At 40.8% G+C, this 25,510-nt stretch overlaps 2 protein-coding genes across 2 annotated transcripts in view; one reads left to right on the forward strand and one right to left on the reverse strand.

Moving 5' to 3' along the window:
* On the forward strand, positions 1–4,998 carry LOC129763012 (uncharacterized). Its single transcript, XM_055761713.1, has 4 exons — positions 1–408; positions 534–1,221; positions 1,284–1,964; positions 4,375–4,998. The coding sequence occupies exons 1-4, from the start codon at positions 394–396 to the stop codon at positions 4,428–4,430; spliced, it is 1,440 nt and encodes a 479-aa protein (XP_055617688.1). The 5' UTR covers positions 1–393; the 3' UTR covers positions 4,431–4,998.
* Positions 4,952–25,510, reverse strand: part of LOC129763013 (uncharacterized) — a 24,899-nt gene continuing 4,340 nt past the window's right edge. Inside the window, exons 3-4 of the mRNA XM_055761714.1 lie at positions 5,307–5,541; positions 4,952–5,228 (exon numbers count right to left, since the gene is read on the reverse strand). Of these exons, the coding sequence (XP_055617689.1) occupies positions 5,115–5,228; positions 5,307–5,541 (349 nt within the window). The 3' untranslated portion in view covers positions 4,952–5,114. The remainder of the gene's footprint in view (positions 5,229–5,306; positions 5,542–25,510) is intronic.

Consider the following 25,510-nt stretch of genomic DNA (forward strand, 5'->3'; position numbering starts at 1 on the left):
GATGCGTGAGCCGTTGCGATGCTCTCGATGCTCTGACTGAGATAGGTCTAAAACATGCGTTTTTTCCTCTTTCGTCTTAGGCCCCGTTCGTACACCTCCTCCGGGAGGACTGGTTTTTCGGCCGTACTGCCCCGGTCCATCATCGGAAATTGGGGGGACTCATCTCTGTTTTGTCGTATCTTACCACCCCGGCCAGAGACAGAGATGAGTGAGTGCGCGGCACAGCGCTGCGACATGGTGGTGGGGATCTGCCTATATTTATCGATACAAACAATGCTATCAGCATGCAGTGCGAGATCTAGCTTCCTCCGGTGAATATCGGGGCCTGATTTTTGTTCGGATTTGGATTTTGGTGTTTCAGTTCTGAAAGTGTGACAATTTGTGAGTTTGAAAATGAAGATTTTCGTGGTAAGTGCGATGAATGATCATGAGACTGATGCGAAAAGGACCGATTATTCGAGAATGAAAATGAACGTTTTTGTGAAGTATGGTGAAGTGAAATTAAACCAAGGCAATGTCATTCTTCTATCAAGGTTTTGGCTTGCATAGCCGTCGCATCGGGTCGTCCGGAACCTCCGGTTCAGGGATACAACTATTCGCCACGTGTGGTTAATGGAGGCTCGGGAGGTGGCGGCGGACATTCTGGTGGTGGATCATCCGTTCAAATTACCCCATCAATCCAGCTGGCTACGATTTCTGCTGGAGGTAACTCAGGTCTCGGTGGTCATATTGGTGGTGGTGGTGGTGCTGCCTCCTACAGCTCCGGTTCTAGCGGAGGTAGCTTCGGAGGTGGTGCTTCCTATAGCTCCGGTGGCTCCAGTGGAATTGGTGCCGGTTTCGGAGGTGGTGCTACTGTGCTGCAGGCCGTCCCTGCTGTGCAGTTCGTAAGCACTGGCCATTCATCGGGAGGAAGCGCCGGATTCGGAGGATTCGGTGGAAGCTCGGGCTTCGGTGGTAGCTCCGGTTTTGGTGGAAGCTCCAACTTTGGCGGTGGCTCTGGATTCGGAGGATTTGGTGGATTCAGCGGTTTTTCGGGAGGATTTGATGGAGCTGGATTGGGAGTGGTAGGACTAGGAGGTGGATCTGAGTTGGGAGGTGCCGGATTCGGAGGAGTTGGACTTGGAGGAGGTGCCGGTGGTTTCGGAGGTGGACTTGGTGGTGGATTAGCAAGTGCCGGAGGCCATGGAGGATTGGGAGGTGCCGGAGGTCATGCAGCAGCCGGTAAGTGTTTCAAAGTGCGAAAAGAATGACGCTATAATCACGCAACTACAAATTTTTACCAGGTCAAGCTGTTATCCAGAAGCACATCTACGTTCACGTCCCACCACAGGAGCCAGAGGAAGCTCACGCCCAGCAGATCCTTGCAACTGGAGCCCCAAGAAAGCACTACAAAATCATCTTCATCAAGGCACCAAGCGTGCAGCCTTCGGCCGCCCAAATCGCCGTCCAGCAGGCACAGCAACAGGAGAAGACCATCGTGTACGTCCTGGTGAAGAAACCTGACGATCAGGGTGATATCAACATCCCGTCGCTGCCTGCCCTGGCACCAAGCAAACCAGAGGTTTACTTCATCAAGTACAAGACCAACCGTGCGGGAGGCGCTGGAGCCGGTGGTGTCATCGGAGGTTCGATCGGAGGTGGTGATGCCCTCGGTGGAGGTTCTCTCGGCGGTGGTTCTCTTGGCGGTGGTGCTCTTGGAGGTGGCGATCTTTCTGGACAATTCTTGAGCGGTGCTACACTGGGAGGTGGTTCCCTGGGTGGTGGATCTCTTGGCGGAGGATCCATTGGAGGTGGCTCGCTCGGTGGAGGAGCTTCACTCGGAGGAATTTCATTCGGTGGAGCGTCTAGTTCGTCGGGTTCCAGCATCGGGTACGAGTCCGGCAGCTCGCTGGGATCATCTTCTGGCGGTGGCCTCACACTATCCATTGGCGGGGGATCATCTTCGTCGTCGAGTAGCGGTGGAAGTGAGTATAATTAATTTTCCAAAGGTAACCTTGCACTGCAGAAGCAGAAACCGATCGCGGAAGGAAGAAAGTCAATGAACTTGCCTCCCGGTCCCGTTTTCATTCTTCGATTCCACTCGTTTACGACAAGTGGTCCAGACGTTTGCATCACTTTTTATTTCACCCGACCGGTCAGAGACCGGTTTTCGCTTTTTAAGAAAGAAAGCGAATGGGAAAAAAGAATGTTAAGACCTCGGAGACCTCCGGGACCAGTGAGAAGACAAACAAAAAAGGGAGAATAGAACGCGCCCGGTACCGTTAGACGCGTGCCGTCGCTCGTCTCGCCATACTTCGAATGCGTGTGCGTGTCTGTTCTAACTGGATTCCTTCCGGCGATTAGCGGGCTAGAGAACTGGTTTATTTTCGGGAAGAAAGCTGATTTTTGAAGATTGAATGAAATATGTCGTTACGATTTTCCTCTTCACTTCACCCGATGTCTGGCCGATTTCAGCAAGAACATTGAAATGTTTATAAACAATCTAGTTCTCGATGAGCTGTGCAATGTTCAAATTTCCGTCTCCTCTCTTTTCACCGAAAATTCTTTTTGAGAGAGAGAGGAAAGTGGCAAAATCTCTCTCTGTATCTCTGAAGTCTAACGAAAACGCTTTCTCGTTTCTCATATAGTGCTGAAAATATGGAAAATGAAACAAAGAGCGAAAAATCAAAGCTAACTTGACCAACGTTGGTCTGTTTAGCCTAATCTGTCAAGGCATTTCGTGCAAGAAAAAAGCTTCTGAAAGCAAAACCATTTTTCGGCTGATCATAATCCATCGAAAAATAAAAATCGGCATTGCGTTTCGCGCGAAAATTACTCCTCTTTACCTTCCATATTCTCAAGTATTTTTCTCTGTGGGTGAAAACGGATGTGTTTCCTCTGAAGTAGGCGACTATTTCGATCTCTGAAACAATGTTTTAAATCGAAATAGTTTTGGTTTAATTCTTTACATTCTAATTATGATGGAATTTGATTATTAAAGCTTCGTTAAAATCAATCAACGTCGTAAGATATAACTGACCCTCGTAATTAGGTCGCTTCGGGTGTACTGCAACGCACCCAAACCGCAAATTAACGATCCTCGTTGCTGTTACATAACCTTACATGATCGAGCCCTTCACAGAGCACTCATTATACTCCTTTTATATGCCTACAATGAGTGTGCTTATGGTTAAACCGAGCCCCTTTTGACCGGTGCAATTCGGGAAGGACAACTTTCCATTCCCAGAGGTATACCACGCGCAGGCGCGTCGATAAATCATCCGATCGCTGATCGCTGCTTCCGCGTGACATTTCGGAACCTTCTGGAGCGACAAGACTGGTTTAGCTCCAAAAAAAAAAAAACTTCGACAACACCCATGAATATGCATGACAATCGAGAGGGATGCTATTATGCGAACGTGTTCACATAATATTCCGATGCCGATGATGACACATACGCAAATGACAAACGTAACGAACCAGTTTTTGTTCGAATCCCAGCCAGCCAGGCATCAATAAATTGGGATGCGGCTTTGTTTGAGGTTAGAAACTTTCTCCGTGCGTATTTTTGTTTGAACACATTACGCCTACTGTGGGTGCTGGAGTGCGTCTGTCACTCCTCGGAGCCTTGACATTTTCCGTGTGCGCTTATGTTTACGAACCGAGCCGGCCTGGGTCACCTGAGTATGCATAAAGATCGGCGCTCATCGCATCGCAGCAGCACGAAAGCGAAAGTGACATATTGTTGTTGTGGCTGCGGCTAGAGGTGACAACAAAATATGCAAACAATAACTTTGACAGATGATCGATCGATTGCTGTGCTTCGCGCGGAGAAAGTCGAAAATTTTTGAGGATCAAATTTCACAGATGAATGATGCGTGGGAATTTGATATCATTTTTAAATGTCATTTTTCACGAATGATGTCAACAATACCTTGAAATTGAGAATGGTGCTGATTAGAATAAAATCTACATCCGCCATTCAACAATATACGCTTGACAAGGATATAATCTTCAGAGATCGGAAAAAATCTGGTCCAGATAGTTTGATCTGAACAAAAAATAAAAATATCAATAAAATTGCGATTAACATCCGCATTCGGGCCTGAGAACAGCAAAACACATGTTCACCGCAGAAGACCGATGCAAATCAGGCACCTTCACAGCTCACGGTTGAGAAACCGCACGAGACTAATATCGCCACGAGCGAATGCCATCTAAACACAAGCTAAATATTTGCTGAGACGACTTCGCTTTCTTCCATTGGACGAGCGAACAATTAAACACGAGCCCACTTCCTCCACGAGGAAGTGTCATTATTTTCGTAACCATTGCATGCAAAACTGACACGCTAACCGCCATTGTTTGTTTTTTTTCCATGTTTTTCTCCAACAGCCGGTCCCAATGGCCAATATGGTCTCCCAAGTGAACAGCAGCAGGGCTATCCATAAACCCATCCACCAGCCTCCCCCAAGCAGAAAGGAAATTCCCCTCCGAGCACTTCGGGCGTCGATAGATACCGACGCGACCGACGCAACGCCCGCATAAAAATGCTTTAAAACTAGTCTAAATGAAATATGTGCAGTGGCGGGGGTTTTTCCTAGAAGCAAGTGACCCTTCCCCCACTTCAGGAAACCGGACCCAACGCTGTGACAATTGAAAATGCTCGCGCCGGGTGGCCATCTTTTTTTTTAACGGTGACAAATGAAGAAAGATGGCTCTCGAGATGTGTCAAACTGCCGAACTGTGCTCACGTTTTTCTGCTACGATAAAAACATGTGTGTGAAACTAGTTTAATTTAGAACCAATTTAATGAACCCCGCGACTCCACAACTGACAATGTTTTCGCTGTTAAATTATTGATCCTAGAAAGTGAGATTGAAGACAGAAGGTGAAATGGATGTGCTCTTGGGTTAGAACATTTCCAGAACTTGGAAGCTAGATTAATGAGAGAAAATCATATTGTTGTTTATAGTTTTTAGTGTCATGCGTAATGCTAAATATATACAAGCGATTTTACAATGTAAAAAATGATGTTGTTCCTTTCAAACGCCTCTAAACGCCAATCTCAGACTGGTGGAAGACCACTGAACAGTTTCAAGAACTTATGGAAGATGTACTCGGACAGGATGGATCTATAGTGGTACACCGTAGCTGTTGCTGGGTGGTTTACTCGGCGGGGCTCCATACTCTGGACCTGGGGGCGAACCGCTGGCAGGATAAGGCCCACCGGGACTGCCTTCCTGCTTCTGTTGATGAAGATCAATAGGTACAACGATTAGACAACACTTCAGAACAGTGCAATTGGGAAGGGTATGCAATGCCACCTGCGTTTTGTAGCGAATGAAATAGACCTCCGGTTTCGACGGTGGGGTCGCAGCAGGCGTTGGAATGATGATGTCGTCGGGTTCGTCTTGTTTCTTCACCAACACGTACACCAGGGTCTTTTCTTCGTTCTGCGGCAGGGGTGGGATGATGGGTGGCGCTTGCGCCGGAGGCGACGGAGCTTTGATGAATACGATCTTGTAGTGCTTCTGGGCGGGTGGAATCGCGAAGGGTTTCCTGGAAAGTAAAATGAAGTGTGTGTTTTTTATAGGTCCTTTCCAGTTCAGATCACCGATGCGTGGGTCACAATGACGTGGCTAATCTGTTCAATATTGTATCATGAGAACATTTATCACGGTATAGTATCTACAAATTTATTAAACCCTGCTCTGTCAGAACAATTTGGTGAACAGTACGTTCAACTTCAGTGAAACAACATCTTGTGTTTCGTTCGAGTTGTTTTCATTTCGTTCGATCTGTTTCTCTTAATTAATTATTAAATGGGCAAAACGTTCGAAATAGGGAATGAGAAATTATAGCTCGAACGAAATAACGGTTTCGAACGAAATGAAAATCCGTCGGAATACAGAATAGGACTGAAAGTGTCTCAATTCATTATTTGGCCAATGATTCGAGTAATGTTATCCTTCAAATTCACATTCGTAGTCACCATAGAACTCATCATCGAAAATGGGTGCCTTATGCTGGCATGAATAAATTTCGAGAAAGATTCCTTTGTTGCCTTTTGAGGTTGAAGCTTAGTTTGTCCATGGTTGATAACGCGTTTCTTCTGAACATGGTATGATTAAGGAAAAAATATGTTTGGCAAAATAATATATGATTCATGTTTTGACTAATGAATCAGGTGTTAGGAAGCTCTCGACAAGACGAGTGCCACATTTGTTAATTTTGACTCAAAAACGCATTCGGGTCCAACTTTCTTAACAAAAGTCGGCTCGTTTTCGAATGAATAAAACTGTACGAAATTTTGTACACCGACTAGTAATTATGCATGAGACTCGGGCGATTCTGAACTGTGACCACGAACTGCAGAGTGAACTGAATCCGGAGCAAGCAAACGGGTTGAAATTCGAAATACAATATGGTTATGGCATCAGGTTATGGAGCCTGGTAATTAATTACCTTCAAACCAGTTAAGCAATAACAAGACAATATTATAGAAACCTTTAAGTATAAAATGAATACAAAAATCGAGAAAAAAAGCCCTTTTTGTAGAAGAAGAATAAATTATCTATCTTCATAACAGTATATAGGTTAGGGAAAAAGAAATGTCGTATTTCTGATCGAAATTTGACGCTCTATTTAACATACTTAAAATTATCCAATTTAAGTCAAATATGCGCCGTTTTGTTCGCAAACTTGTTGCCATTTAGAAGGCAACTTCAATATCCCACCTCCATTCCTCGCTAACAACTTGATGGAGCTGGATGTGCTATTCATTACTCTTCAAGCTTTGTTCTCGAAGTTTTTTTTTCTCTTCTCCCCAACAAGTTGGTTTTTTTATCGTGTGTTCTGTGGTGAATTAGTGCCCAAAGTGCCCAAAGCAGCCAGAACCGAGGAAGCAGCGCCTCTGCAGTGGTCTGGATCGGCGTCTGTAGTGGATCAATAACCATAACGGCATCGTCAACACGTGGTTGACGCTCAGTTGAGTACAACAATAACTTCTGCTATTGTGTTGTCTCCGTAGCGCGTGACTTTTGTGTCTCCCTTAATAGGGTAACAGAGCGCATATCGGAACAACAAATTTATGTGATTATTTTTATTTTATTTAAGTTTTTTTTTTATTTTTTTTTACAAGTGAAATAAAAAAATTGTAATAATCGTTCGTTCTATGAATGGAGGAGGGTGGGGGTCTAGACATGGACATTTCAGACTTCCCCTCGCTTGCTCAAGCAGGGTGTAGTAAGTCCCTTAAACGGACTCCTATGCCCGAAGATTCTTCTTCTGGGGACGAGTCAACTCACACTACCAAGCGCCCCTCCAAAAAAAAAGATTGCAAACCTTTCCCCTGATTCCTCCAATACTTCCACCCAATCATCGACATCCCTTCCCCCCTCTGATGTTACTGTCCCCACTCAAACCTTGTCCTCGAATTCCTCTCCTATTGTATCCGCTCCCCGTGTCAGGGTTTATCCGGACGATGCGCCTGGCGCTGGTCCTTGGGTTGTTTTCTTCCGGCCCAAACCTAATGGTAAAGCCTTGAGGGTCGTACAGATTATGACAGATCTGAAAAGATACACCTCTGTTTCCGAAATTTGCAAAGTAAGACCGAACAAATTGCGAGTTGTCGTGACTAACCGAAAGGACGGGAACGATATTGTTGCTGATAAGCATTTCATCCTCGAATATCGAGTTTTTATTCCCTCCCATAACGTAGAAATTGGGGGCGTTATATCTGAAACGGGTCTGACGTGCAAAACTATAGAAAGTATGGGAGTTGGCAGGTTCAAGAGGGTTCCTTCGATGGAAGTCAAAATCTTGGAATGTCGCCAACTTGGAAAAGTTACCCAGGAAGGAGTAGAAAAGAAATTTACGCCGTACGACTCGTTTCGAGTCACTTTTGCTGGCGCCGCCCTCCCTGACTACGTTATGGTGGACAAATTGAGGCTGCCGGTGCGACTCTTCGTGCCAAAGCCCATGACTTGCAACAAATGCAAGTCAGTTGGTCATACAGCAGCTTATTGCGCCAACAAGGAGCGCTGTGCCACTTGCGGAGAGCAACATGAGGGTTAATCCTGCAGTGCGACTGAGCATAAGTGTCCATATTGCGGGGGATCCCCACACGTGCTCTCAGCTTGTGAAGCTTACAAGAGTCGCTGGGATAAACAAAAGCGCTCTTTGAAGGAACGCTCGAAACGCACTTTCGCGGATATTTTAAAGGGCGCTCCCCCACTGGCTCAACAACAACCATTACCAACAAACAATGTCTTTGCTTCACTGCCAGTTGACGAATTGGAAGCGGATGAAGCTAACGAGGGCACACCGTTTATTTTCAAAGGGAATTCCCGGCGTAAAAATATGTCCACTCCCAAAGTTCAACGACAAGTCCCATCGGTGGTACCCCATGTTAGTTTGCCTAAAATATCGAGTGCAGCGGACAAGCAAAATCAGGTTCCTCCTGGCTTCCTGGCTGACCTTTTGGATCAAATCTTCAAGTGTTTTAATGTTTCCGATTCCATCAGAACCATTGTCATCTCAATGCTTCCAGTATTAAAGACAATTTTGCAACAATTGATGCAAACATGGCCCCTCCTTGCAATGATTATCTCTCTTGATGTCTAATTCAAATAGAGAGGTCGGAGATATCACTGTTTTACAGTGGAATTGTCGTAGTCTTATCCCTAAATTGGATACATTCAAATTTTTAATTCATAACTTCAATTGTGATGTTTTTGCTCTGTTCGAAACTTGGCTTTCTTCGCGAGATGATATCTCTTTCCACGATTTTAATATTATACGCTTGGACCGTGATGATAGATACGGAGGGGTGCTATTGGGGATCAATAAGTGCCACTCATTTTTTAGAATTGACCTTCCACCTATTGGAGGGATCGAAGCTGTTGCTTGTCATGCAAACATCAGAGGCAAAGACCTCTGTATTGTCAGCTTGTATTGGCCTCCGAGAGCTACAGTTAGCCGCAAGCAACTTATTGACATGTGCTCACTCCTTCCTGAGCCACGATTGATCTTGGGAAACTTCAACTCTCATGGAACTGCCTGGGGGGAACCGTACGATGACAATCGTTCATTGTTGATATATGACCTTTGTAACAGCTTCAATATGACCGTTTTGAACACTGGGGAAACAACACGTGTGCCTAAACCTCCTGCTAACCCAAGTGCTCTTGACCTCTCGCTTTGCTCGAATTCACTATCGTTAGATTGCAAGTGGAATGTAATCCAGGACCCCAACGGTTGTGATCACTTGCCAATCAAAATTTCCATCACCATTGGGTCGAATTCTTCTGAATCTATAAACATGGCATATGACCTCACAAGACACATTGACTGGAAAAAATATGCGGACGCGATTACTCTAGCCATCAATTCCAGAGATGGTTTACCTCCATTGGAGGAGTATAACTTCCTTTCTCGTTTGATCTATGACAGCGCGGTTCGCGCTCAAACGAAACCCATCCCAGGTTCCACCATTTACCGAAGGCCTCCCAATCCATGGTGGGATAGCCAATGTTCAAAGCTTTATGTAGAAAAATCGAATGCATTCAAAGCTTTTCGGAAACGAGGAACCATTGAGAATTTTCAAACGTATTTGGACCTTGAAAATCAATTTAAAAACTTGATCAAAGGTAAAAAACGTGCTTATTGGCGAAATTTCGTGGGAGGTTTATCACGAGAAACGTCAATGAAAAAATTATGGAAAGTGGCTCGAAACATGAGAAATCGCTCTTCATCGAATGAAAGCGATGAACATTCACATCGATGGATTTTTAATTTTGCGCGAAAGGTTTGTCCCGATTTCGCTCCCGTGCAAAGAATTGTTCGAGATATACCACAAGATAGGTGCGATCTTGATTCCGAGTTTTCGATGGTAGAATTCTCTCTTGCTCTCCTTTCAAGTAACAATTCGGCTCCAGGATCGGATAGAATTAAGTTCAACTTGTTGAAAAACCTCCCCGATGTGGCCAAACATCGCTTGTTGAATTTATTCAATAAGTTTCTGGAGCATAATGTTGTTCCGGATGATTGGAGACAAGCACGAGTTATAGCTATTCAAAAACCCGGAAAACCCGCGTCCGACTTCAATTCGTACCGCCCAATAGCAATGCTGTCTTGTATACGGAAATTGTTGGAGAAAATGATCTTGTTTCGCCTTGATCGATGGGTTGAAACGAATGGCCTACTCTCAGATACACAATATGGGTTCCGCAGGGGCAAGGGGACGAATGATTGTCTTGCGTTGCTTTCTTCAGAAATTCAAATGGCTTACGCCGAAAAAAAACAAATGGCTTCAGTATTCTTGGACATAAAGGGGGCCTTTGATTCTGTTTCAATAGAGGTTTTGTCAGACAAATTACACTCTCGGGGTCTGCCGCCTCTATTGAATAATATGTTATATAACTTGCTTTGTGAGAAACAGTTGAATTTTTCTCACGGGGATTCGACAGTAAATCGGGTCTCCTACATGGGCCTCCCCCAGGGCTCATGTTTAAGCCCCCTTTTGTACAACTTCTATGTAAGCGACATCGACAATTGTCTTACACAAAATTGCAGCTTAAGACAACTTGCAGATGACGGAGTGGTGTCTGTCGTAGGATCAAACGAATCCGACCTGCAAGGACCCTTACAAGATACTTTGAACAATTTTTCAACCTGGGCCATTGGGCTAGGGATCGAATTCTCCACGGAGAAAACAGAGATGGTGGTTTTTTCTAGGAAGCATAGACCAGCAAAACCAAAGCTTCAACTTTTGGGTAAACCGATCACTAATGCTATGTCATTCAAGTATCTTGGGGTCTGGTTCGACTCCAAATGTACTTGGGGGCCCATATTAGGTATCTGAGTAAAAAATGTCAACAAAGAATAAACTTTCTCCGTACAATTACCGGCACCTGGTGGGGAGCCCATCCCGAAGATCTTATAATGTTGTATCGAACAACTATTCTCTCAGTGATGGAGTATGGCAGTTTCTGTTTTCAATCAGCTGCCAAAACACATCTCATTAAACTCGAGCGAATTCAGTATCTTTGTCTCCGTATTGCGTTGGGATGTATGCCCTCAACGCATACCATGAGTCTCGAGGTTTTGGCAGGCGTACTCCCACTAAAAGATCGCTTCAATTTATTATCTCTTCGGTTCCTCATCCGGTGTAAGGTTATGAACCCATTGGTGATCGGAAATTTTGAGCAGCTTATCGAGCTAAATTTTCATTCAGGATTCATGAGCTCATATCATGAATTCATCTCCATGCAGGTTGACCCTTCTTCGTATACTCCCAACCGTGTTTGTTTTCCTGACTACATCAATTCCTCTGTACATTTTGATCTGTTCATGAAGGAGAAAATCCATGGAATTCCAGATTATCATCGATCGGGGATCATTCCTACGATCTTCAATGCAAAGTATGGGCGTGTCAATTGTGATAATATGTACTTTACTGATGGGTCCTCTATGAATGAGTCCACAGGATTTGGAGTGTTCAACGAAATTTTTAGCACCTCCCACAGTCTTCAGAATCCTTGCTCTGTGTATATTGCTGAATTGGCAGCAATACATTGGGCGCTGGACAGCGTCGCCTCACGACCTGTTGAACACTATTACATTGTAACGGATAGTCTTAGCTCTGTCGAAGCTATCCGTTCAGTGAGGCCGGAAAAGCACTCGCCGTACTTCCTTGAGAGAATACGAGAAATTTTGAGTGCTTTATCCAGACGCTGTTATGTCATTACCTTTGTCTGGGTCCCTTCACATTGCTCAATTCCGGGTAACGAGAGGGCTGACTCATTGGCAAAGGTAGGTGCAATTGAAGGCGATATTTATCAGCGTCAAATCGCTTTCAATGAATTTTATTCTTTAGTCCGTAAAAATACCATCGCTAACTGGCAACGTAAATGGAACGAAGATGAATTGGGCCGGTGGTTTCACTCGATTATCCCTAAGGTTAGCCTCAAACCATGGTTCAAAAGTCTGGACTTAAGTCGGGACTTTATTCGCACCTTCTCTCGACTCATGTCCAATCACTGTTCGTTAGACGCGCTACTCTTTCGTTTTAATCTTGCCGATGGCAATATCTGTGCTTGTGGCCAAGGTTACCACGACATCGAACACGTTGTTTGGTCGTGCGAGGAGTATCTTGTTGCCAGATCGAATTTAGAAAACTCTCTTCGGGCTAGAGGAAGGCAGCCCAATGTGCCGGTGAGAGATGTGTTAGCTGGTTTAGACCTTGATTACATGTCCCAAATATATGTCTTCCTAAAAGCTATCAATCTTCGTGTGTGATTGTCCTTATATCCTTATATTCTCCTTTTCCTTTCCCTTCGCGAGAAATCAAATCCCTTCTTACTAACAATAGAATAAGGTGAAATGTAAATACATGTTAGATATAAGATAGGCTTAAGAATTGAGTATGATGAATGTGAGTGCGAATGTGAGAGTGAACATTGTCAACATATCCTTATATCCCATCCTTTTCCTGAAACAAAATGTCACCCTTCTAAACTCGAGCAAGCCGCGAGTAATCGGTTCTCTACTTCATTAACATTAGAATTAATAAAAAATGTTTATATATACTTGTAACTATACAAATAGGAGTTTGGCTCCTTTAAACTTATGTAACTGAGCCTGTAAAAATAAACGATTTAATAAAAAAATAAAAAAAAACCCCTATCTTAACGGAAATACCCGCTTTTGATTGGTTGAAATTGACGATACATGCGGCGGCTCATGTGCTTACAATTATTAGTCCGTTATTTCTTGATAGATTTACGAGATATTTTCATCAATCGATCTGAGCGTTCAGAATGGATAAAATAATATATTATATGAAACTAACGATCAAACAATCGAAAAATCTCCAAACGGAAATACCTCGCTCTGATTGGTCAAAATTGAAGATACGAAGAAATCGGCATTGCACATACATGAAAGTAAAGGGCACTTTTGTTCGCACCGAAATGTGTTCCCTAACAGAGACATCAAAACCAAGCTGCATGGGGGAAATCGGCATTGCAAATATATGCATGCTGGGGACATTTTTATATTGCAAGTAAGATGATGCTGGCAAATGAAATGAAAGAAGGGGGAGCTTTTGTTCCCATCAAAATCTTTTCCCTAACAGATACATCAAATCTAAGGTGTCTTTGGAAAATCGTCATTGCAAATACATGAAAGTAGGCTTTTGTTCCCAACGAAATGTGTTTCCTAACAGAGACATCAAAACCAAGCTGCCTGGGAAATCGGCATTGCAAATATATGCATGCTGGGGACATTTTTATATTGCAAGTAAGATGATGCTGGCAAATGAAATTTAAATTTGGAACTTCAATGTTGGTTGCTTCGTGAAATTTTATGTCAATGACCGATCATGTATTGTGAAACATTTAGCACAAGTGTAACTGTAAAATTGTATATGGTAGCAGTTATGTTGAAAATGCCTTGAAATCTGAAACAATTTATTTCAATTTTCATAAATAAAAAAACAATGTGTGTTTTCGTTCGAGAACGGATCGTCCGGTTCAAGCTGTCGGTTTTGTTGTGTTCATTTTCACCCAAGGAAAGTTCATACGGCGAGAAAAATTGGAAAAGTGAAGGAATTTTCGAAAAAGTCATTTCCCGTATGCTCCAAATATCGTATTAGGTGATGTTAGTCCAACAAAAATTATATGCCCCACTGTGTTAAGATGAGTTCGAAGCAAAAATGGAAATGGATTGAATAAACACTCAGAAAGTAAAAATTATAATAGTTTTCCATTTCAAATATGTTTTTCTGTAATAAAGTAACTTTTTTTTTTCTGGTGAGAAAAAATGATAATTGTGTTTGATAATGATAATTATCTTATATTACATTGGTGATTTTTTTTTTATTTTATCCATACATAACACACGAGCCATCTCATCCAGGGCCGTAGAAGGCGGTTTTTATCATATCTCATTCCACTTAGGAATCTTCTATCTTGATACGCACTATCCAACGACTAATTACCATCCTTTTGTCATAATCACTCGGTTGTAAACACTGGTGGAGTGAACAAACAATATTCAACAACCATACAAAACGGCCCTTTTCAGGTCCATCATATCATTATCAAAGAGTTCAACGATGTCTTCAACCATATCCAAAATCCTACGTCAACTATGCGGTCGTGTCTTGGACACAACCCTTCTGTGACCTTTTTTTTAAATATTGTTTTGTTCTAGTGGCGACCTCATCATTGATTTCTGGCACATTAACGCCATTGATGAAACAATATTCTAGATGATGTTGCGATTACTATTGCAAACGAACAACTCTAAGTTAAAAATGAACTTCATTTAAGGAGTGTATCGAAAAGTAGTCTTAAATATTTAACACTTTATTACACACTAACGGGTGAACTTTTTTTATTGTGTAATCAGAGCACGCTTTTTTACATGTCAAAAATCGAAATATAAGTAATTTAGTCGTGGTCATAAAGTTGTTATCGAAATGTCGCGGATTGATTTGGAAACTGAAAACAAAATTCTGCACTCGTTTGGCTAGCCATTTGCACGTGTGGCATGCGATCGTCAACTTTTTTCGCAAAAGGTACTATAAACGCACAAATTTATGTGGAAGAATGCTTGAAGACGAGATTGCTTTCACTTTAAAGAAAGCACGAGGTTCCTCCTCTATTCTGGCCGAATTTGGCATCGGCACATTATGCCAAATACACTCTACAATGGTTTTCGGAAAACAACATCATGTTCGTCGAAAAAGACCTCAACTGTCCCCAGCTGCGGTCAATTGAACGTTACTGGGTAATGTCAAGGCCAAGTTCAAGAAGGAAGGTACAGTGTCTAAAAAAATGTCAGAGTTCAAGAAGATTTGGTCTGCAGCGTCCAGAAAGTGCGCAAAGATTACTGTGCGGAATTTGATGAGTTGAGTTAAATCTAAGGTTCGATCATTTTTTAGAAATCAACAATATGCTTGATTTTCTCATTCCATTGCTATGAAAACTTAATATTTTTTAATAAAATAGAAAAATTTAAAAAAAATCTCATTGACGTAATTCACATAACAGCAAACACAAAATTGCCCCTGACTTTTGTTTGGAGTTATTGTGCTATGGTTGATGTTTTATCGAAAGGGATGATTCCTCCGAATCATTATGTACCACGTCAGCGGATGGCTCATTCTGTGATAGTAGTCTGCTAAGGTGTAACTTTTCCAAAATCTCCCACGTCATTCAAACATTAAACCCTGAAGAATGACCTGTTCGATACGTTTCAATGAACATCACTGTCTATATCGATATGAGCCTAGATTGAACATGAACTGCACCCCCACACAGCAGTTAGACTTCGTTCCACATAGAAACTGAAAAAATAACCCAATCACACTGTAAAATCGAAATAATAAAACCTGTACAGTATAACAATGAACTCATTAGGCGAACATAAATACGATACCATATCACACCTCTACCAGTTAACCAATAAAACGATCAACCCCAGTGGATTCCTCTAATTGATAATGAATGAAGCCTATCAAGCTTCAATGGCTCTTTTTTACCACTTCTTGCAAAGCCTTCGATGCTGGGTAGCGCTCTTGAGTCAGGTGCGGACTGAAGGGCACATCAAGAGACAAAGTTTTCTCTATTTGGGATTTTTTGTTTATGGTACTGCGTTGCTGACAGACCAAAAAAAAGTCTTCGCAACCTGTGCCGGTGCGAAGCAGTTGGGGGTCACACATTGATGCTCTCTTGACATTATTGGTCGGGTGTAAAGGTCGGGGATGCGGTAGAAATCAACTGCCATCCGAGGATCGGTGAGAAATTGATGACTTTTGTGGGAACTTATCAGTGGACATTTGTCAAATTTGAATAGACCACGTATTTCTATGTTCGACGCATTATTGATTGAAATTGATATCTGCGGATTTTCAGATAGAAATGTCAACCAGCTTCCTGGAGTCAAAAACCAAGTACCAATTATAAACACCGAAAGGGCAGATGGTTCATTTTAGCGCTGCAAACGATGTGCCAATAAAATCCCATTCTTTCTCAAATTTGCTTGCTTACCCCATCTGTGTGCTGATTTGCATACAAATCAGACCGTTTCCAGCGGTGTGTCTGAACCCGCTTGCCAAGACGAGTCCGAAGAATCACTAATGGGAAAATTTGTTCACAAAGAATACAACAAATCATGTTTGTGCAAGGTTTATGCTCTTTCTTGTTTTATAAACTCCCGCACAGATTGGAAGAAAACAAACGATTTACAAACCGTGTGCGATGTGCAAGTAAATGAAAGCGCAAGCCAAAACCAACAAATCAAGTGATTATAGAAGAATTGGATTACCTAATTGAGTGGAAGAGGCTCGCAGAGGATTAGCACAGTTAATTAGCAATTGTGCGGGTAGTAAGTGCTTTTAGAAAATGTCGTGTCAAGAGGTACTTGCGCCGGAGTAAGCCTCTTTGGTGGCATATTTGCATGTAGCTGGGAAGCGAGAAGATGCGGAACAATTTGCTCGTCATGCCCAGTAGTGTGAGCAAAGATTATTTTGTTGGATAACTCTCGACTCACAAGTGTCATAAGCTGTCACACGATAGTCAAATGAGGTTTTAGCACCACATTATTCATTGTATATATTTTTGCTTCTTGTCAATTACCTCACAAGTCAATGGGTGTGATGTTTTCATGATACTTGACACCAGAGATCGAAATGCTCGCCGATTTGAGACGAAAAACATCCGTTTTCACCCACAGGGAAAAATAGCTGAGAATATAGGAGGCGAGAGAATGTTATACGCTCCCCGCTCTAAACTGTTTTCGAGCGGTTATCGGTCCGATGTCGACCGAGCGCCATAAAATGTTACAAAAGTGCCGGAATCTAATCCCGCTTTGACCCCCGCAAGCAGCACTGCCTATAGTTTCAGCTATAAATGAACTCGATACATCAACTGAGCGAAACGGCATCACTGCAAGTATTGTTTTTTCTCTTTCTATCCGAACTGTCATTTAAAACAAAACAGAAAATGTATCGAGAATCAGATGTCGTAAGTACGAGAAGTTTTTCAATTAGGTTACGATTTATTGTTTTATATTATATTTTTCCAGTTTGTTCACATGGTTTCACCAGATTGGGCCGCCTACATGATGCAGAATTCATTTGCCGTGCAACAAATAAGACAGCAACACCAAACAATTGGTCGGTATACATGCCTCCTCCGATTTGGAATCCTGATGGAGCTGGATTATCTGGGATGATTATGGGTAAGGAAAATTTCAATGTATATAGTTTTCTTCGATATTTGCTGTGAATACAATTTTCATTTCAGTGAGGCCACCATACTTCAATTAAGTAGTTGTTGGTTCACACTCGAACATTTCGTGGTCTTCGGATGGGACACATGCTTCCGCATACAAATGGTTTCACCAGAGTGGACTACCCACACGATGCAGAATCCATTGCAGTGCAGTAAGTAACAGCAGCATCCAGCAGTTGGTGGCCACCCACTCCTGCCCCCCGCCACGCTGTAAAAAAACAATATCTGAGCACATCCGTAAAATTATGCGCAATCATCGTGATACGACGAGAAATACCGTCACGATAGCAAGTACATAGTGCGGTAAAATATGAATTGAATCAGATATAATTTAATCAATTATGTTTTGTTTCAGTGATGCAGTATGCAATATGCAATATGCTAAAAAAGATCATAGAAAATCATATACATACAATATCATATACAATTAAATGTAATGTGTAATATATTTGTTTATATTTATAAAGAAATAAATAATTCCTATCAACGGTCCATTTTTTTTCATCACTTTTTATTCTCATTATCATGAAAAACAAAATAAAACCATAATAGAGTGGAGTAGTTTTTCGGTCGGTCGACGCGGTGCCAGATTGGCACAGTGTTGGCCCATAATTGGTTGTCAAATACGAAGGATAGGTCGACAAAATCATTGCAAAATGGCACGATATCGGTATCGTTGTCGACACCATTTGTTGGGACCAACCTGACACAACAAAGTAGACTGGGTCACTTCGATTCTCGCGAGAAACGCAAAGCCGATTTTTATTTTTCGGTGAGTTATGATTGCCGAAAAATGGTTTCGTTTTCAGTGACTCCTTGATGCCGATAATGCTTTTTCACTTCTTCCATTCTCGTTGAACTTCCGAGAATGAATTTTTCCACATCTCTTTCTCTCTGCAAAAGAATTTTCGGTGAAAACGAAGAGACGAAAATATCAACAATACACGGTTCATCGAAAACTAGATTGATTGATTGAATATTTATCGTGCATCCGAGCGAGGATTTCGATCTCTGCTTTACACTATCAATAGTTATATTGAGTTTTATCGATCTATCGATTCATTATTTCATTACTCATTTTTTTATAACAGTTTGTCAAGATATAAACATTCGACGACATTCGACGACATTCGACGACGACGACGACGATTCTACCTTGTAAAAACAATATATTTTTCAAATAACTTCACTTCATTAAGCGATTATTACGGTTTCGCTATTTGCTAGACGTGCTTCTGTTCAGCCATTAGATAGACATTTTCACGGAGAAGTAGATTGACATAAGATATAAATACCTATTATGTGGAAAACTGAATACCGAATCTGATAATAATTGGTCTGGTGTGTCTAGATTAGTCATCTCGATATTGTAGAGTAGAAACTGGAATATTTCGAAAGATATCAAGATGCAGAATGACAAGCATTATTGGACGGATCAACAAACTATTTTCAATCGAAAAAAATTAAAAGCTATAAAAAACCATTCTAAATTTGGTCGCACATTACACACAAGATGTATCATCACAAGGGATTAAAGGTGGACTTGTTTTTGAGAATTCCAAACGCAAAAATTCATGACTAGACACAGGCGCACCATTCTGTATCGACCGCAACACCGAATCACATTGGAAGATATTTCTCGCGTAACTTTTGAAAAGGTCCAATGTAACATTTTCGTTAACTCGAGAAAAACGAAGTTGAAGATCCGAACATTATTCCGCGAATTGTCTTAAAAGTTATCGATCTTTATCGCTCCTCTCACCACTAGCGATCAAGAATAGCTCTCCAAAACCAATCGTAGCTGTTGTTCCGTGATTTGAGTTTAAAGTTGATTCCAAGGAGCGAAAATGTTACATTGGACGTTTTGACTGCCCGCGTTTGCACATTGGACATATTACGTTGCACGATAAGAATTGGAAACTAACTACTAAACAACAATCCAAAAATCAGCATTTCGTTCTAAAGATAGATTATTATTGTTATCACCCGTTGAATTGAACTGAAATCGATAACAACTACTGTAAGAAACAAAAACTCAAAACGACCGAAGTACGACTTCGTGTTGTTTTGACTGCTTTGTTACTTCGGACGTTTCGGGCATCGGAGGAAAGTGGCGTCCGAAGTAACAGCCGGGTGCTTAAAATCCGAATCTGTACATTGGATATTTTTTGTATCGGCGATACAAAGATGAAGAAAATAGATACGTGAACGATTGTTTTTGTAATGCATTCAATGATTGAAGACTAATAGCGTGCATCCATTAACTCGATTTGTTTACATTTGTTACATAGGACCTTTTCAAAAGTTACGCGAGATTTCATTTCCTTTGTTTTCGGGGGCTTTCGGTTTTAACCCTGCTTGATGACAGCTCTATGTATTTTTTTCATCAGTAAATACTCCAACTCATACGAGGAAATCTCAGCTTGCTAAACAGCGCTTCGCGTACGAAGATGTGAATAAATCGTAGGATGTTATGCCCAGGACAAGCCCGAATTGTTGACGTAAGACTATGAAATTATTGTAGCTTCAGGTATTATTTGGAAATGTATCGAAATTTAAAAGATTACTTACTAAGAATCTGTATCGAAAAATTAAGGAAAAAAATGAAAATGAAGGTTTATTCTAATTTTAATTTTTTTTATTTATGGGTTATAAAAGTCGTATCAATACCTCAAAATAAATCATAAATAGGTTTTCTCATAATCCACAATTTCCCAATCTGAACTGTATGATATTAAGACATTTTTTTTTTTTATCCAAAATAAATATTTTTATTAATGCTCATATGGCGTCAGCCTAACGGGGCCGGGAGTTCAATATTTCGACAATGTTTGCTTACAACTATGTTAGTAATATGTAACCGATTACTCGCGGTTGGCTCGAGGTTAGTATTACAAGTGTTCTCATAAGATATTAAGACATGGTTTTGTTGAACTTTGCCTTCAAAATTTTCGTCAATTTCATGCTTGGAGCTCCTTCTTGAGCCTATACATAGTTTTTCGCTTTCAAAATAGAGAGTGTGTGTACCAACCGATTTCCGGACCTTGTTTTGTTGGCATTTTGAAACGAAAATATTCGCTAAACACGCGCTGATGAATATTATCAAAAAGTGTCTTACAAACGACCTTAGCAATGGATACAAAAATTTCTCATCACGCTTTTTGACACCCAACAGCTGGGACCAAGTTATATCTGAGTCACTCAATGTTAGTCCCATAAGATTCGTCCTGAGTAGCTCCCCTGGTGATTATAAGGACGTGACCGGAGTCGTTATTGAATATTCAAAGCTAGAATCACCGAAACTTGCACAACGTGCAATTTCGTTGGTTCAGGTCAATCACGGAGAGCAACTACGAATTGTACACAATCTTGCAACCCAATCTACCCAAAGCTCAAGCTCATAAGATTCGTCTTGAGTAACCTGGATTTGTTATCCAAGCCTTGACTATTCCCGCTTTCACAGAATCGAGGAAATTGGCGCATCAAATCATTAAGGTAGCGTGATGAAACTTTGAGGGTTTACCAAGACCGCAGTTTTGATTAATGAAATCAAATCGCTTTGAAATTTGTTTCACGAGAATATAGAAGTCGCGACAAATTGATTTGAAGGTCAGCTTCCTAGCTGAATCCAATCCTTTTTCAGCTCCTTCTGCATCGATACCAAAGTAAACAATCTCAGGCTTCTTCAGAAAGTCTTCAAAATCTTTCACATCAAGGTCAGCATCAGCGAATCGTTGCACGTAGCTCTCCAAACATAAGTTGCCCAACAAGATGAACAATAACATTCTTGTTCTATTATATACTTCGCAAAATTGAGAGCTTTCTGATTGAAAAGTGCAATTGACGTTATTGATGAGCGGTAGAACGAAGTTTAGGAACAGCATAATCGGTTTAGTCGTAGTATTGTTTAAATAAGTCAGAATACGATTGGCGGATAGATTATGGTCATACTTAACATGGAACGAAAACAACAGCTTAAGCTCTTCAAACCACTCAAGATTTCACTTAACAACTGCCTCCAATGAAAGTTATCTCGTTTCGTTTCGTTAAACATTTTTATAAATCGAGGTATCTACACTCTGTCCAACTTCTATAAGACCAGGTGATGATGTTGCTGCTTTGTGATTGTAAACAAACAATGTTTCAATTTATATTCTAGTGTGTAGGTATTGGTGACTACTATACACTACACTATTTTCATGTGTGTTTGTGCACGCGTAACGAATGTTTTTGTACTTCTCAAGTGTCAAGTTCCTATAACTCCAGTTACATCTTCCGTTGTTTTAGTTGTTTTGATCAATAAATCTGGAAAATGCCGAACGGAACAGTGCTCACGGATAGAGAAGAAAGACAAATCGATGCATTTCACCAAGAAAATGTTGGTAACAGAGAAATTGCTCGTCGGATTGGGCGATCCCATCAAGTAGTGCTCAATTATTTAGCGAATCCTCAAGGATACGGTAAGAAGGAGAGAGCTCCACGTAAATCGAAGCTCTCTGACCGGGATAAGCGGGAAATAGCTAGAACAGATTCGAATACCTCAAAATCGCTTATGAAAATAAAGCAATATTTCAGTTTAAATGTTACTCGGGAGACAATTCGTCAAGTTCTGGTAAAAATTCCTCACTTGAAGAGGGCTTGAAAGGTTAAAGCTACTCACCTTATTCCATCTCTCATCGGAAGACGTCTGAGTTTTGCCAAAGCTCACATGAACCGACAGTGGGACATGGTATGTTGTCACAAAGAATGTTTCCAAAAGAATACATTTTATTATATACCATAACGAAAAGTTATTCAATGTACAGGTTATCTTCACTGACGAAAAAAGTTCAATTTGGATGGTCCTGATGGTTTCAACGGATACTGGCGTGATTTACTGAAGAAGGAACAGTTTTTTTTTTCAACCAGGGGTATTGGTGGAGGCTCGTGCATGGTTTGGGCGGAATTCTGTGCAACCGGAAAGCTCAAGATAGCATTCACATCATTCAAGAATTACATACATGTTCTGGAATCCTCTCTCCTACCGTATTTGCGTGGATATCGTCACAAAAAATTCACATCTGAGCAAAACAATGCTACTATTCGTATCAGCAAGGAAACTAAGCAATGGATTAAGGACCAAAAACCTTTTTTTTGGACTGGTCGGCTAACTTTCCAGACTTGAATCCTGTTGAAATTCTTAAGGGGATCCTTGTACGCAGAATCTATACTACACAAAACGGTACACCACGATTGAAGTGCTCAAAGTCGCAATTTCGAAAACATGGAAAAATATCGAGAAATCCGTTGGGCAGAATTTGATAAACAGTATTCCAACACGAATTTTCCAGGTTATTAACCGAAATGGCAAGTTTGCCAATTATTAACATGTAAATCAGCCGATTTTTTTTTGAATATTTCATTGATAATACTTATGAATTTAAAAATGGTCTTATAGAAACTGGACAGAAAATTATCATATTCAAGCACAATAAATAAACAAACAACTCTTTTGAACGAAATTGACGTTAAATATACTTTATTCTAAGCATTCAACAATGTATGAATATATCTTGTTGAAATTCTAACTGTTTGTGTTGCAACGAAATATAATCAGGGTGGTCTTATAGAAGTTGAACAGAGTATATGTATGCACTGTAATGAAATTAATAACTAAAATTGAATTTAAAAAAAAAAACTGTAAACTATGTATATTTGCTGAAAATCTGAAAATCTGGATCTGAAATTTGGCGAAAAATCGGTAGAATACAGAATATTCTGTATATGTGGCAACCCTGGCCCGCAACATGTCTATACCTGGCCAGAACCCAACCTACAACTAAATTCCAATATACTAAAGTATTTGTCGTCGGATCGGCTTCATGTATGGTCACTTTTCCTTTGAATCATCGCACGCATTGAACTGAGTATCCATCGCGCTCCCCGGGATCTTTGTTCGCATTTGACACATACACACTTGGCCACATGCGATTAAACTTTTGTTCCACCAGCTCCCACTATTTTTCTACATTCCTTAACCGTTTCACTTTTTTTGACAACCCATAAAAAACAAAAACTGCAATATTTACAAGCATAAAGTGTCGGGCTACACCTGTTTCGCGCCATGACTCGGCTCGATGTGTTTGATTGTAATGCCAGATTCACAGCGAGTGAAATACTCACCCTCGTCCATAGCTCGAGGGAAATCGAAGATGACACAAAATGAGCAGAATAAGACAAATGATACCCAATCGACGCTCGCCGATATCGATGACCACCATAAGGGGAAGTGAATGTTTTCCTCAGAGGATATGCAATATTTATACGCTAGCGCCACCGTACTTACTGTGCCAGGGTGGAGTTCGCGTCGCGAATATTCTCTTTGCGGCATCCCCTTCGTTGTTTCTATTCTCGTGGCTGCATAAGTTACCCTTTTTTGACAGCACGGTTAACACATGTATGGGAAAATGGGAATGCTTCTAATTTTTATCAATTTGAAGACATTACACACCAGGGGAGTGTTATGTAAAGCATACCAAACAAATCTTTGCGAATTTCCGATTCGATTGGTATGCAAATCGTCAAAATTTGTTCGCAGCAAAATTAGCTATTAACATTAACTTTATTCCATGAAAACGTGACCTGTTTTCTGATTTGGCACTCTTAAAGAAAGACATAGCCCTACGTCAAAAATAATCAGCTTATGCCACAATGTACGAAATCAGCAATCATTCAAGTCAAGTGTAATTTTATGTAATTTCAATCAGAAAACTGTTGGCTTTTGTGAAGTTTGAGTTGCACATTTTGATCATGTTGATTGTCCTAAATGGGGGAGCCTGCAAAATACTAATTATTGGAATACTATTTGAGAGAGCTCCGCATCTGTGGATAAAATATGATGGAAGAACTAGTAGATTGTGATGAAAAAGAGACAAAGTTGTTTAATGAAATATCGTAAATGAGGAAGTATGCGAATAATGGGTAATTGCTAAAGTGGCCAGATGGCCAGAGGTCTAACGCGGGACGCCAACAAAAAAAAAGTACGTTATGTGACAATATACAGGGCGGACTCGATTATATATAATCTCCGATTTATTTCCACTGTGTGTAATCGAACCCTGTATATAATCGAGTCAAACAAATTTTTTTATTTCTTTTATATTTTATTTTGTGTGTTTTTTTTGTGCGATTTTATTGATTGTGAAATTGGTTTGTGTGATTCAAGCCCCAATTTCATAATAAAATCGCATAAAGAGATTCACACAAACGAGGAATTGCACAAAAAGGGATCCCACAAAAACAGGTTTGCCTGTATATGGTGGCAATATTTTTGCCGCTGTCTTGTAAGTTCACTTCATTGCCAGTATAAAATAAACTTTGTAGAAATTAAGACAAAAAGGGCTTATTATTCTATTATTCTAGTGAAAAACTTATGAACTTATTGGATTTTCAACGAATTTCAACATAATTTTCTGTAGGCGTTTTAAAAACGCGGGTTGTTTACATAAAAAATGACTGCCAAATTAATATCCTACACTTTCAGCAGCCTTAGAAAAATTGAAGTATAGTCAGATACTTTTAGAAGTCGTCAGTTAAAAAAATAAATAAATAAAAACACTATCCCAAGTGCAGGGACGAAAATATTGATTGTGAGTGACAATATAGTTGCCACTGCTTTAACGTGGGTTAACGTATCGACAGTTGGTTGTGATTTTTTGGTGATCCAGACTTTATTTACGACTGAAAAAAAATGCTAAATTACAGCATTTGTACCTGGTGAGCACAATGCGAATTCTACAATTTTCTTTAAATTAAAATTTACCATTTTTTCAAAGTGCTTAAAAATTTCGGCACATTGCTCAACAGAACACGAAGCCAGAACATTCATTCCAATCATTGCCATTTTTGTGGGATCACATAATAATGTTGACTCAAAGAGAGAGTGAACTAAAATTAGCTTTAATTTTTTTGTCGAGAGATTTGACAAACGCGGGACGTTCCGCGGGACAGAATCTGACGCGGGACATTTTGCTAAAACGCGGGACTGTCCCGCGAAAAGCGGGTCGTCTGGTCAGTTTAGTAATTGCAAATGGACTCTTCGAAATCATAACCATGCTTCATTCGGTAACTTGAAGAATATTGTGGAATTCACATTGTACTGCCAGGTACAAATGCTGTGACCGAACGAGTTTTTTCAAGCGTAAACAAAGTCTGGAACACCGAAAAGTACACGAAACAGAGAAAAA

The sequence above is a fragment of the Toxorhynchites rutilus genome, chromosome 1 (genome assembly GCF_029784135.1).
Source record: "Toxorhynchites rutilus septentrionalis strain SRP chromosome 1, ASM2978413v1, whole genome shotgun sequence".
Taxonomy (NCBI): Eukaryota; Metazoa; Arthropoda; class Insecta; order Diptera; family Culicidae; genus Toxorhynchites; species Toxorhynchites rutilus.

Excerpts from the sequence above, each read along its gene's own strand:
- LOC129763012 (XM_055761713.1), top strand. Across the intron at positions 1,222-1,283 it reads CGGAGGTCATGCAGCAGCCG|GTCAAGCTGTTATCCAGAAG; the intron begins GTAAGTGTTTCA and ends AATTTTTACCAG. Across the intron at positions 1,965-4,374 it reads GTCGTCGAGTAGCGGTGGAA|CCGGTCCCAATGGCCAATAT; the intron begins GTGAGTATAATT and ends TTTCTCCAACAG.